General features: G+C 53.3%; 1 protein-coding gene across 5 annotated transcripts in view; it reads left to right on the forward strand.

Annotated features, from left to right (window-relative positions):
* The window catches only part of SLC12A8 (solute carrier family 12 member 8), a 111,192-nt gene that overhangs the window by 39,383 nt on the left and 56,688 nt on the right, over positions 1-15,121 (forward strand). For all 5 annotated transcript variants that reach the window (XM_073551927.1, XM_073551928.1, XM_073551926.1 and 2 more), the window contains one exon: positions 10,733-10,846. In XM_073551927.1, coding sequence (XP_073408028.1) covers positions 10,733-10,846 — 114 coding nt within the window. The remainder of the gene's footprint in view (positions 1-10,732; positions 10,847-15,121) is intronic.

Here is a 15,121-nt window from a genome sequence, read left to right on the forward strand (position 1 = left end):
GTGATGATGGAGGGGAGGGGCGGTCACTAGATACTAATGATGGAGGTGACGGGCGGTCACCAGATACTGATGATGGAGGTGATGGGCTGTCACTAGATAACTGAAGATGGAGACGACGGGCGGTCACCAGATACTGATGATGGAGGTGACGGGCGGTCACCAGATACTGATGATGGAGGTGACGGGCGGTCACCAGATACTGATGATGGAGGTGACGGGCGGTCACCAGATACTGATGATGGAGGTGACGGGTGGTCACCAGATACTGATGGAGGGGACGGGCGGTCACCAGATACTGATGATGGAGGTGATGGGTGGTCACCAGATACTGATGGAGGGGACGAGCGGTCACCAGATACTGCTGATGGAGGAGACAGCGATCACCAGATACTGATGATGGAGGTGATGGGCGATCACCAGATACTGATGAGGTGATGGGCGGTCACCAGATACTGATGATGGAGGGGACAAGCGGTCACCAGATACTGATGATGGAGGAGACAGCGATCACCAGATACTGATGATGGAGGTGATGGGCGGTCACCAGATAGTGATGATGGAGGTGATGGGCGGTCACCAGATACTGATGATGGAGGGGACGAGCGGTCACCAGATACTGATGATGGAGGAGACCGCGATCACCAGATACTGATGATGGAGGTGATGGGCGGTCACCAGATAGTGATGATGGAGGTGATGGGCAGTCACCAGATACTGATGATGGAGGGGACGAGCGGTCACCAGATACTGATGATGGAGGAGACAGCGATCACCAGATACTGATGATGGAGGTGATGGGCGGTCACCAGATAGTGATGATGGAGGTGATGGGCAGTCACCAGATACTGATGATGGAGGGGACGAGCGGTCACCAGATACTGATGATGGAGGAGACAGCGATCACCAGATACTGATGATGGAGGTGATGGGCGGTCACCAGATAGTGATGATGGAGGAGACGGGCGGTCACCCGATACTGATGATGGAGGTGACGGGCGATCACCAGATACTGATGATGGAGGAGACAGCGATCACCAGATACTGATGATGGAGGTGATGGGCGGTCACCAGATAGTGATGATGGAGGTGATGGGCAGTCACCAGATACTGATGATGGAGGGGACGAGAGGTCACTAGATACTGATGATGGAGGAGACAGCGATCACCAGATACTGATGATGGAGGTGATGGGCGGTCACCAGATAGTGATGATGGAGGTGATGGGCGGTCACCAGATACTGAGGGAATTTAGATTAGATCATTCATTTCACTTTTTGTTAATTGATGTTATGTATTAACCCTTCTAGTCTTTATAACTTTCTTCTTGTGCAGCATTTTTTCTCCCCTGCCTAAATCTTCTGCACATTACTAGTATATATGTGTGTTGGGGGAATAAGTATTTGATCCTCTGCTGATTTTGCAGTTTTCCCACCTACAAAGAATGGAGAGGTCTGTAATTTTTATCGTAGGTCACTTCACCTGTGACAGACAGAATCTAAAAAGAAAATCACATTGTAGGATTGTTACATAATTAATTTGTATTTTATTGCCTGAAATTAGTATTTGATCACCGACCAACCAGCGAGAATTCTGCTCTCACAGATCTGGTAGTGTTTCTGTAAGAAGCCTCCTACTCTGCACTCATTACCTGTAATAATAGCACCTGTTTAACCTCGTTACCTGTATAAAAGACACTTGTCCACACACTCAATCACACTCCAACCTCTCCACCATGGCCAAGACCAAACAGCTGTCTAAGGACACCAGGGACAAAATTGTAGATCTGCACAAGGATGGGATGGGCAACAGGACAATAGGCGAGCAGCTTGGTGAGAAGACAACTGTTGGTGCAATTATTCGAAAATAGAAGAAACACAAGATCACTGTCAGTCTTCCTTGGTCTGGGGCTTCCATGCAAGATCTCGTCTCATGGTGTACGGATGATTCTGAGAAACGTCAGGACTCAGCCCAGAACTACACGGGAGGACCTGGTCAATGACCTGAAGGGAGCTGAGGCCACAGTCTCAAACATCACCGTTAGTAACACACTACGCTGTCATGGATTACAGTCCTGCAGGGAACACATGGTCCCCCTGCTCACAACAGCGCATGTCCTGGCCCGTCTGAAGTTCACAAATGACCATCTGGATGATCCAGAGGAGGAGGCATGGGAGAAAGTCATATGGTCAGATGAGACCAAAATAGAACTTTTTTGTATCCACTCCACTCGCCGTGATTGGCGGAAGAAGAAAGAAGAGCACAACCCCAAAAACACCAATCCAATCATAAAGCATGCTGGGAGAAAACATAACATTGGAGGTTCTTTTCTGCAAAGGGGACAGGACAACTGCACCATATTGAAGGGAGGATGGATGGGGTCATGTATCATGAGATTTTGGCCAACAACCTCCTTCCCTCAGTAAGAGCATTGAAGATGGGTCGTGGTTGCGTCTTACAGCATGACAATGGCCCGAAACACACAGCCACGGAAACTAAGGAGTGGCTCCGTAAGAAGCATTTCAAGGTCCTGGAGTGGCCTAGCCAGTCTCCAGACCTGACCCCAATAGACGATCTTTGGAGGAGCTGAAACTCAATGTTGCTCTGAAACCTGAAAGATCTGGAGAAGATCCTTCTGGAGGAGGGGGCCAAAATCCCTGCTGCAGTGTGTGCAAACCTGGTCAAGAACCACAGGAAATGTCCGACTTCTGTAATTACAAAGGTTTCTGCACCAAATATTAAGTTCTGTTTTTCTGTTGTATCAAATACTTATTTCCTGCAATAAAATGCAAATTAATTACCGTATTTTGCGTATTAGAAGACGCTACAGATTATAAGACGCACCCAAAATTTTTAGGAGAAAAATAGGAAAAAAAATTTTTTAATAAAATGGTGGTGCCTCTTATAATCCATGCGTCTTATTGTTTACCTGGGGTGGTGGCTGCGGTGAAGCGGGGTCCCAGGGTCGCTGCTGGAGGAGGCAGGAGTGGGGTGATGCTGCAGTCCACAGGCTGGGATGGGGGGTGTTCAGATGTGTGTCGCGCTGCTGCCGGTGTCCGGCGGTGCTGCGGGGGGCTCTGCTGACATTTTGTGAAAGGCCAGAGCCCCCGCAGTTCCATGGTTTCCTATGCGGTGGACGCCGGGAAAATAGCTGCCGGGGGCGGCGCATGCGCAGATGGAGATCTCGGCACCAAGATCTCAGGAGATGAGATCTTGGCACCAAGGTCTCGGGAGTCCCGAGATCTCCATCTGCGCATGCGCCGCCCCCGCCAGCCATTTTCCCTCAGCAGCAGCACTGGACCCCCGCAGCGGTGCGCTGGTAAGGTATATCCACATTATAAGACGCACCCCCATTCCTCCCCCTAAAAAAAGTGCGTCTTGTAATCCGAAAAATACGGTGTGTAACGATCCTACAATGTGACTTTCTGGACATTAGTTTTAGATTCTACGGTAACAATTACAGCCCTCTCCATTCTGTGCAGGTGGGAAAACTGCAGAATCGGCAGCGGAGCCGATCCTTGTCCTCGCTGCATGTGCTGTATATATATTATACACATTGTCTTCTGCCATCTATTCTCACTTGTCGGTACTCGGGGTCTTGTCAGCGGAGACTGATTTCTACCAAGAAGCTTCGGTCGCTGCTCTCCAGGGTGGATTTTCGGGGGGCACAGATGTGCTGCAGGTTTCTGCTCCACTGCTGTTCATCATTGCTCCATCGGATGCAGATTTTTTTGTCAATCATGGGAATTTATCTGATTTCCAGTCAAAATTTTTTGCAAGAAATGTGTTCAGTGAGTGGTGTCTTGGATCCGTCCTGATTGTTTGCATACGCTGCATTACATGGGGTGTCCAGCAGGGGGTGCAGCTACTCCGTAACTTCGGATTTCTCGGCCTTATCTCCAGTGTTTTCCGTTTTCTTCTGTAATTTTTTTCCTTTTGCGCTTGGAGAGTCCGGGGTTAAATGAAGACCCTCTCTGCTCACCTGCCCTCAACGTATGACTTGTGCTGATTACATGATGTGACCCATGATAACGTCTATATAATCATGCCCGCTCAGTCTTGCCCTGTTGCCTGCTCTGTCCTGTTTCCCTGGCCGCTGCCTGCTCTGTCCTGCCCACCTGCCCGTTCTGTCTTGCCCCTCGGCCTGCTCTATCTGGCCCGCTGCCCCCTCTGTCCTGCCCCACTCTGTTATGCCCCGCTGCCTGCTCTGTCCTGCCTGCTCTGTCCTGCCCGCTCTGTCCTGGCCCTCTGTCCTGCCCGCTCTGTCCTGCCCCACTGTGTCCTGCCCCCCCGGCCCGCTCTGTCCTGCCCCTCGGCCTGCTGCCCCCTCTGTCCTGCCCTACTCTGTTTTGCCCTGCTGCCTGCTCTGTCCTGCCCGCTCTGTCCTGGCCCGCTGTCCCCTCTGTCCTGCCTGCTTTGTCCTGCCCCCCCGGCCCGCTCTGTCCTGCCCCTCGGCATGCTGCCCCCTCTGTCCTGCCCCGCTGCTTGCTCTGTCCTGAACCCCAGACAGCTGCCTCCTCTGTCCTGCCCCACTCTGTCCTGCCACCTGGCCCGCTCTGTCCTGCCCCTCAGCATGCTGCCCCCTCTGTCCTGCCCCCCCGGCCTGCTCTGTCCTGCCCCTCAGCATGCTGCCCCCTCTGTCCTGCCCCCCTGGCCTGCTCTGTCCTGCCCCTCAGCATGCTGCCCCCTCTGTCCTGCTCCGCTGCTTGCTCTGTCCTGAACCCCAGACAGCTGCCTCCTCTGTCCTGCCCCACTCTGTCCTGCCACCTGGCCCGCTCTGTCCTGCCCCTCGGCATGCTGCCCCCTCTGTCCTGCCCCCCCGGCCCGCTCTGTCCTGCCCCTCGGCATGCTGCCCCCTCTGTCCTGCTCCGCTGCTTGCTCTGTCCTGAACCCCAGACAGCTGCCTCCTCTGTCCTGCCCCACTCTGTCCTGCCACCTGGCCCGCTCTGTCCTGCCCCTCGGCATGCTGCCCCCTCTGCCCTGCCCCCCCGGCCCGCTCTGTCCTGCCCCTCGGCATGCTGCCCCCTCTGTCCTGCTCCACTGCTTGCTCTGTCCTGAACCCCAGACAGCTGCCTCCTCTGTCCTGCCCCACTCTGTCCTGCCACCTGGCCCGCTCTGTCCTGCCCCTCGGCATGCTGCCCCCTCTGCCCTGCCCCCCCGGCCCGCTCTGTCCTGCCCCTCGGCATGCTGCCCCCTCTGTCCTGCTCCACTGCTTGCTCTGTCCTGAACCCCAGACAGCTGCCTCCTCTGTCCTGCTCCACTCTGTCCTGCCACATGGCCCGCTCTGTCCTGCCCCTCGGCATGCTGCTCCCTCTGTCCTGCTGCGCTGTTTGCTCTGTCCTGAACCCCAGACCGCTGCCTCCTCTGTCCTGCCCCACTCTGTCCTGCCACCTGGCCCGCTCTGTCCTGCCCCTCGGCATGCTGCCCCCTCTGTCCTGCCCCCCCGGCCCGCTCTGTCCTGCCCCTCGGCATGCTGCCCCCTCGTCCTGCTCCCCCCCGGCCCACTCTGTCCTGCCCCTCGGCATGTTGCCCCCTCTGTCCTGCTCCGCTGCTTGCTCTGTCCTGAACCCCAGACAGCTGCCTCCTCTGTCCTGCCCCACTCTGTCCTGCCCCCCCGGCCCGCTCTGTCCTGCCCCTCAGCCTGCTGCCCCCTCTGTCCTGCCCCACTCTGTTTTGCCCCGCTTCCCGCTCTGTCCTAGCCCCCTCTGTCCTGCCTGCTTTGTCCTGGCCCGCTGCCCCCTCTGTCCTGCCCCACTCTGTCTTGCCCCCCCTGGCCCGCTCTGTCCTGCCCCTCGGCCTGCTGCCCCCTCTGTCCTGCTCTGCTGCTTGCTCTGTCCTGAACCCCAGACCGCTGCCTCCTGTGTCCTGCCCCACTCTGTCCTGCCACCTGGCCCGCTCTGTCTTGCCCCTCAGCCCGCTGCCCTCTCAGACCCTCACATTCTGCTCCTGTAAGATGTCTCCATTCTGAAGGAGGACATTTAGGATCTCAGACGCTTGCTTTCCTCCCTGGAAGGGCGCGGTGGGCACAGGGGGCAGGAAGGATGTGGCTGTCGTTTGTTCTGTAGAGACCCACATCCATCCAGACGTCGGCCTTCCTGTCCCTAGACGAGCGGCTGCTACAATCAGGATTGTTCATGTTTATCTGGATCTGGCGCCTCGGAGAGCACATTCTGAGGTCGCACACTGGTCCTCTGTGAGAGGGTCCCTGCCGGCACGTTTCTACTTATGGAGATAGTGGTCTGGCTGTGCAGACGCTTCTCCCAGGTGCTTGGACACGCCCGAGTGCACTTTCTGCCTGATTTGCATACGGCTTCTACACTATGTTTCTGGTGATTTACACATCACATCTTTTTATTGGATGATCAGCTGTTGGCTGCGGCGCTGTCCTCATCTGGACCAGAAATGGATGGGGGGCTTCTGGGGTCCTGGTCAGCCAGTGGGGTGTAAGGAGCACAGAGCGGTGGTCATGGGCGAGAGGCTGCTGTGTTCCTACACCCTGGCACCCCAGAAGTAAATTGTGTCCCGTTTCCCGTGTGCTGTGGGTGTACTGTATAACGCTCACGGGTTGGCCGCCGCCGTCTCCTCGACTCCGGATCCAGGATCAGTCGCACATTCAGCAGGAGACGCTTTGTTCCTTTCCACGTTCAGCGGTTGTCACACACAATAGGTGGTCGTGGTGGCAGTCCCTTCCACTGAGCTTTCCCATTACTGCGATACTCCGCCCGGCTTTGCTGCTCACACAAGTTCAGTCCCGACTTTCATAAGCGATGCCCCGTCCGACTTTCCCTTGTGGAAACAGTTTAAGGCGGGCTTCTCTGTGCCTAATTCTGGCTGTAGGCCCCAAACGTCCTGTGAAGACCCACTGTAGTTTATCATGGCCGGTCTCATGCAGCTTAACAGTCGGGAACCGCTCGGGCCTCATGGCCTGGAACTTCTACTATCACAACTAAGCTCCAACTCTGATGTTAATCAGGACATGCTCCCATTATTACTACTCTGCCCCCTCCCATTGCCGGGCTGCTCCCAACCCCTTTACTGCTCCTGATCCTGTTCATCGCTCTTCCTGAGTCTATTGTGCCCTGGCTTATATCTGATTCTAACAATATATCCTATACTGCACCTTATGCCGTCCTGCGCTTATCTCTAAACTTTCCACATTTACAGTGCATATTAGTACTTATGAGATTCAATGAAGTTTTACATTACTCGTGCAATGCACTAAAACTATATTCTAACATTTTCACATATCGCTCCTACTGACGGTGTCTTTAGGGAGAGAGGCATATGACCGCTCCTGTCACACCCTTACAGGGGTGGACTGCTGGTGCCATTGGGTGATCCTGGGCCGCCTGTGCCAATGGGGGGTCCTGTGTCGCCGTGTCATTGGGGGGTGTTCTGGGCCGCATGTGCCTATGGGTGGTGGGTCCTGGACACATGTGCCGATGGGGGATCCTGGACCACCTGTGCCAATGGCGTGTCCTGTGCCACCTGTGCCAATGGCGTGTCCTGTGCCACCTGTGCCAATGGCGTGTCCTGTGCCACCTGTGCCAATGGTGGGTCCTGGGCCGCCGTGTCATTGGGGAGGTCCTGGGCCACCTGTGTCATTGGGGTGTCCTGGGTCATCTGTACTGATGGCGGGTCCTGGGCCGCGGTGTCCTGGGCCACCTGTGCCAATGGTGGGTCCTGGGCCGCCGTGCCATTGGGGTCAGGGACATAACAGAATTTTGGTTCTGCACTTGTGCAATAGGAAATACGTTTCTCCATGTTTTTTTCGTTACTGCACATGGATGAGTCGTGACCTGACAGGTGAGCGGCGCCAGGACTGCGGCAGACTGAGCAGCGGTGAGCTGGACATTGGCCAGGAGAGGGGCGAACGTGGTGCCTGCAGTGGCCGCACTTGGCCGGTGTCATGAGGGGGCACATTATTCCTGGGGCAGATTCCAGATATTTCTGGACACTTCCCCCCGGGATTTCTGTCCTTTCTCTTTAGTCAGACGTTCCCTGCGCATAAAGGACATGAACGTGCCCAGCCCCCACCATCGGCAGTGCCGGCTGGACTAACCCTACAGCGGGTACAGAAAGTATTCACACCCCTTTACATTTTTCGCTATTTCATTGCAGCTGTTACAGAACCCCCAGCACCCCGAATAGGAGATGCATGTATGATAGGTGCAATGTGAGATGCATACCCCTAATGCAGCAACCGACCGGCTGCGACCCCTGGGCAGAGGTAAACGAGATATCCCACTTCTGACCTCCCCCCACCTTTGTAAATCCCACGGTAAATGATCGGGGGGTCGCCGGCCACCTGCGGCTATTGTAATGTACGTCTGACATCTTAATTGGAGCCTGTTATCTACTGGCCCGACACACACTGATTGTCCTGCCCTCTGTATATATATATATACTGAGACCGGTGAGTAAAATGTGGTCACACTGGAAATACATGGAGTATCAGTGATCTTTTATATGTTCCCATGTTACAAAGCCTTTCGAGCCAGCGCCCTTCATTCAGAAGTGAGGAAAAGCAGAGTGGACCCCCTGAGAAACGGGGTGGTAATGTAAGAGGTATTACAGCACAGAAGACCCCGTTACAGCAGCCATTTGGTAAATTCAATAAAAGTTCCTTTTTTCTCGTTAATGTCCACTCTGTTCCCCATCTTGGCTGAAAAAAAAAACAAATGTAAAAAGTTTTGCAAATTTATTAAAAAATAAAAACTGAACTATCACCTGGTCATAAGTATTCAGACCCTTTGCTCAGTATTGAGTAGACGCACCTTCTGAGCTAGTACAGCCATGAGTCTTCTTGGGAATGATGCCACAAGTTTTTCACCCCTGGATTTGGGGATCCTCGGCCATTCTTCCTTGCAGATCCTCTCCAGTTCCGTCAGGTTGGATGGTGAACGTTGGTGGACAGCCATCTTCAGGTCTCTCCAGAGATGCTCCATTGGGTTTAGGTCAGGGCTCTGGCTGGGCCAATCAAGAATGGTCACAGAGTTGTTCTGAAGCGACTCCTTTGTTATTTTAGTTGTGTGCTTAGGGTCATTGTCTTGTTGGAAGGTGAACCTTCGGCCAAGTCTGCGGTCCAGAGCACTCTGGAAGAGGTTTTCATCCAGGATATCTCTGTACTTGGCCACATTCATGTTTCCTTCAATGGCAACCAGTCATCCTGTCCCTGCAGCTGAAAAACACCCCCATAGCATGATGCTGCCACCACCATGTTTCACTGTTGGGATTGTATTGGGCAGGTGATGAGCAGTGCCTGGTATTCTCCACACATACCACTTAGAATTATCACCAAAAAGTTCTATCTTCGTCTCATCAGACCAGAGAATCTTATCTCTCATAGTCTGGGAGTCCTTCATGTGTTTTTTAGCAAACTCTATGGGGGCTTTCATATGTCTGGCACTGAGGAGAGGCTTCCGTCTGGCCACTGCCATAAAGGCCTAACTGGTGGAGGGCTGCAGTGATAGTTGACTTTGTGGAACTTTCTCCGATCTCCATACTGCATCTGTGGAGCTCAGCCACAGTGATCTTGGGGTTCTTCTTTACGTCTCTCACCAAGGCTCTTCTCCCACGATTGCTCAGTTTGGCTGGACGGCCAGGTCTAGGAAGACTTCTGCTGGTCCCAACCTTCTTCCATTTAAGGATTATGGAGGCCACTGTGCTCTTAGGAACCTTGAGTACTGCAGAAATTCTTCTGTAACCTTGGCCAGATCTGTGCCTTGCCACAATTCTGTCTCTGAGCTCCTTGGCCGGTTCCTTTGGCCTCATGATTCTCATTTGGTCTGACATGCACTGTGAGCAGTGAGGTCTTATATAGACAGGTGTGCGCCTTTACAAATCAAGTCCTATCAGTGTAATCACACACAGCTGGGCTCCAATGAAGGAGTAGAACCATCTCAAGGAGGATCATAAGGAAATGGACAGCATGTGACTTACATATGAGAGTCTGAGCAAAAGGGCTGAATACTTATGACCATGGGAGATTTCAGTTTTTCTTTTTTAATAAATTGGCAACAATTTCTACATTTCTGCTTTTTTTCAGTCCAGATGGGGTACAGAGTGCACATTAATGAGAAGAAAATTAACTTTATTGAATTTACCAAATGGCTGCAATGAAACAAAGAGTGAAAAATGTAAAGGGGTCTGAATACTTTCCGCACCCACTCTACCTCCAGCAGGACATGCACCCTGACTGATGGGGGCTTCTGGGTGTAGGGGGTCATGAGGGGTGCAGGTTGTTGCCAGGGGCAAAGAATAGAGGAGAGCCAGAAGCTGGAGGGGTCCATCCATCGGTGCCAGCAGGGTGAGCGCAGCTCTGGGGGCAGCAGCTAGGACCCTGCGCTTCCCGTGTATCGGATCGGTGCCCCTCACCTCCACTTTCTGGATTTACTGTCTGTCTATAAACAGCTCTGATTGTGACTGGTGGAAAAAGCGGGCAGAACAGGAAGAGATAAGGGGCTGCCGGGAGGACGAGAGCGGAGAATGTGTCCCGTTATCGGGGGTCTCACTGACTGAAGCCAGGGGCTCCAGATAATGGGGGAGTATGGAAAATCTACATCCAAAGGAATGAAACCACCCAAATGTTAGGTCCGGTCCCCCATTCCTCACCCAATCAGCGTCGAGCTCTAGTCTCCATCGTCATTACTACCACCACCATCATCGCCACCATTACCCATCTTATCACATTTCCCCCACTCCCTGACTCCTCTTCTCTGTCTTCTCTCCTCAGATCATGGATTTGTCGGATACTCCCAGGATTTGCTTTATAATAACACGTTTCCCGACTACACCCCCGGAGAAAGCTTCTTCACGGTGTTTGGGGTGTTTTTCCCAGCTGCGACAGGTAAGGGGGGAAGTAGGGGGTCCAGGGCGGCTGATGGCGCCATGCTGCAGCCCTAAATGTGTCCTTCCAGGACTGAGTATATATCTGTGTACAGCAAAGGACGGCCGAAAAGAGAAATGTCGTCAGTGCCTGGAAGAACCTCCTGCACTCAGCCGAGCCGGGAACCTGTCTACCACAACCTCACCCAGGTCTAATCATCACCGAGGTTTGCTTCACTTAATGTGGTCAGGTCTCCAAGGTGATGGAGGCGACGGGAGATCACCAGATACTGATGATGGAGGGGAGGGGCAGTCACCAGATACTGATGATGGAGGTGGCGGGAGGTCACCAGATACTGATGATGGAGGGGACGAGCCGTCACCAGATACTGATGATGGAGGGGAGGGGCTGTCACCAGATACTGATGATGGAGGGGAGGGGCAGTCACCAGATACTGATGATGGAGGGGAGGGGCAGTCACCAGATACTGATGATGGAGGTGGCGGGAGGTCACCAGATACTGATGATGGAGGGGAGGGGCTGTCACCAGATACTGATGATGGAGGGGAGGGGCAGTCACCAGATACTGATGATGGAGGGGAGGGGCAGTCACCAGATACTGATGATGGAGGAGACGGGCGGTCACCAGATACTGAGGGAATTCACATTTCTCTTTTCTCTAATCCCCTCCGCGACAGCACACAGGAGGTTGCCTCCCCATCCTAATTAGGAACAGGAAACAAGAGGTTAAATAGCCCTCCCCTTCCTCTAATCCCCGGTGTTTTCCTGTCCCTATAGGGATGAAGAGGTTCTGTGTGCTCCGTGGATGAGGCCGGCGAGATCCCGGCGTTTCTACCTGTGAGCCGGGCAGCCGGGGTCGATTGTCCCGGACCTTCCTCCCCGGACGCTGCTCCCGCCGCTGGCAGGACCCGCACCATCCTCCGGCGCTCCGGCAATGCTGGATGGTGAGTCGGGCTGGAGGCCTCCCGTAGCCCCCCAGCCCAGGATCCGCTCCCCCCACGCGCCCCATGCTCGTCTCTAATCGAGCGGCATGCACTGGAAGTGACGTTCACCGCCGGGCCCGAAGGTGCGACGTCACTTCCGCCCTGCGTTGCACAGTGGAGCGTACCGCCATCTTGGCGGAAAATTTGAATTGGAAAAAAAAAAAATGAGAGAGGAAAACAGGTGGCGCCAGGAACTGTGGGGGAGCGATCTCATCCGATTTGATGAGGTAAGGAAATGCTGGATCTCGGTTCCTATTTAAGGACCCTGATGGAAGACTCCATAAGGTAGGACTAACGTCTGCATCTTCCCTGAAAGCTGCTTCTGCAGAGCCCAGCACAACCCCTGGCCCAGCGAGTACACTTGGAAAAGGGTATACACCTTTTTGGTTCAGGACCCATCCTTTGGGGCCCCCTCCTTTTCTCTCTTTCAGGGAGACAAGGATCCTACACCAAAAACGGAAGAAAAACCTACAAGCCGAAAATGCGCCATCTGTAGGAAAAAACTCCCCTCCGATTATAAAAAGACCTTGTGCCAGCAATGCACGGCAAAAATCGTCCGGGAGGAACAACCATCCCTGATAGAGGAAGTAAGAGGGACGGTGCGACAGGAGATCCAGTCGTCCCTGGCTACCTTCTCCCAATCATTCGGGAGGGGGGGCCTCAACCTCAAGGAAGAGAAAATACGCCCCTGAGGACATTTCAGATTCCGAACCCGAGTCATCGGTTTCAGCGGATTGGAGGGAAGAGGGTGAATTAACCCCAACCCGGACAGAAGATAAGAAATGGTTCTTTTCCTCAGACGATATGGAGGAACTACTCTCAGCAGTCAGGAACATTGTGAGGAACAGCCCACCACTGCCACCAATATGTGACGAACGGGCGGACCGCTGCCGCCAAATTGTGACGGACAGCGGACCCTGTGCCACCAATACGTCACGATCCCACCACTGACACGGGTATGTCAGCGGACGGAGGGACGCGAAGCACTGCCGGCACACGGCTATCAGAGGCACAGTGGGGGCTTATCTTAGTTATCCCACCACCGGCACCACGTGACAAAATACAGCAAGCTAATCTCGCTCTAACAATTTACCGCAGGGGGGTATTTTGGATGCCCCACCACTGCTAACAACCTTCCAAGAACTGCGGGGATTTATGTATATCCCACTTTCTCAGTTCCACTTTGGAACTCGCAGCTCTCCGGCGCCCCCCTTACCCTCAGGTCAGTCAGGGAACTGCACCTAGGATAATTAGTCGCCGGACGGGCTGCTTGTTGTGCACAGGCCACTAGACTACTGCAGTAAGGGAATTATCAATGCTGTGGCCGCAGCCCCTCATTCAGCATGTAAGACCCGTCTGTACTGCCAGCTAGCCTAGCCAGCCGTGCACACCACGCTGCCACCAGCCACGCTTTACGTAATCAAAGAGTTAATTAAGAGGGTCCGTGGCAAACCCCTGAAATTAGTAGCGATTATCTAAAAAATGCGCATAGTTCGTTTCTTAGAGCATGGAGGCAAACTAATAGATTTTTATCATTTATTCCCAAAAGGGCAGTGATTACTTAGATAAAGAATTGTTACAAAATTGAGACATTAAATATGTACAATTGCAAATATAAAACAAAGGGATTAAAAGACAGAAAGTAACACTCACATGTGTTCAGTTGGTATCAGGCAGACCATGTGGGGGAGAAGGCGGAGCCACACGTCTCCACTCATCTGCACGTCTTGTCAGCATGGACTCTGTATCTCCAACTGACTGGAATTTGGTAGGGAATACCTATAGCCTGGAGTCTGTGACCTCACGAAATGGGCGGTCTGGTGAGGTCCAACCCCCTTCTTTCTCAGTTATAACTTAACTAAAAATGTCATGATAACCATATCTTAATGGGGGAAGCTTGTATGAACTCACCAAGGGTATCATGTTTCCCAGTGTGACGAACCCAACAAGAAAACATCAAGAATGCACTAGATAGGACACTCCATTTGGGAGCAATCCATATCTCAATTTCTGGAAGTCCAAGAATCGTGAAACTTAGGGGTTTAGAAAGCTGGCTTTGTGCCCTTTGCAGAAATGTGAGTTTCATAGCTCTGTCACAAGCGAAGTGCGCGCTAGGCTTTTAATATTTCCTATACCTATATTCAAGCTTCATGGTTTCAGAACAAAGCAATGCTTTCCCTTGCAAGGGGGTGAAGGCTGCGAGAGGAAATGGATGGTTTCAGGTTTACAAGCAAGCACATAGCTGATAAGGAGGGGGGTTGCAGCTACATGACAGGCTCGTCTCCTCAGTGTGTAGCAATGGGGGATTTCTAGAAGGTTCTAGAAACATCATACTTAACTTTAACATACAGATCTTACAGACATTTTACATTACACCTCCCCCTTTTAGAGGGCGCTACGGAGGCATTACCTCTCGGTAATCGGCCATGCGTACCTCAGTGGGTTCGCCCCGACGGGACAACCCATCGGCATTGCCATGTTCACTGCCCTTTTTGTGTTGTACAGTAAATTCGTACTGTTGATGGGTAAGGCTCCAGCGGAGCAACCTTCCATTGGTTCTGGACTCATGGAACCCCCGCCTACCCGGTGCCCCAGGTAGTGGACCTTGCGCATGCCCATCTGGCACTTTCCCGGCTTGATAGTCAGGCCTGCCTGGTGAAGACGCTTGAGCACCTCCTGGAGATGCTGAAGGTGTTCCTCCCAGGTGGAACTGAAGATGGCGATGTCGTCCAAGTACGCCACTGCGTACTCCTCCAGTCCCCAGAGCAGGTGGTTGACCATCCGCTGGAAAGTGGCAGGGGCATTTTTCATGCCGAAGGGCATGACTGTGGACTCGTACAGTCCAAAGGGGGTGATAAAGGCGGATTTCTCCTGCGCCTCAGAGCTCCGGGGAATCTGCCAGTATCCCCGACTCAAATCCATGATGGATATGTACCTTGCTTTCGCCAACCGCTCAAGCAGGTCCTCGATGCACGGCATCAGGTGGGCATCAGAGGTTGTGATGGCGTTGAGCCCCCTGTAGTCCACACAGAACCGAGTGGTTCGATCCTTTTTAGGCACGAGGACTACAGGTGAGGCCCACGTGCTTTTTGACCGTTGAATCACCCCCAGCCTTAAAATTTCATTGATCTCTTGGCGCATGACTTGTTGCACCTCCTCAGAGATCCGATAAGGTGTTCGCCGTAGTGGGGCGTGATTCCCGGTGTCCACCTCATGAACCGCTAACTCCGTCCTCCCTGGTCGGTTGGTGAACACGGCCCGGAAGGGTTCCAGGGCTTCCACCAACTGCGAC

Source organism: Dendrobates tinctorius, unplaced genomic scaffold (assembly GCF_039654945.1).
Source record: "Dendrobates tinctorius isolate UK_male_01 unplaced genomic scaffold, ASM3965494v1 ptg000182l, whole genome shotgun sequence".
Taxonomy (NCBI): domain Eukaryota; kingdom Metazoa; phylum Chordata; class Amphibia; order Anura; family Dendrobatidae; genus Dendrobates; species Dendrobates tinctorius.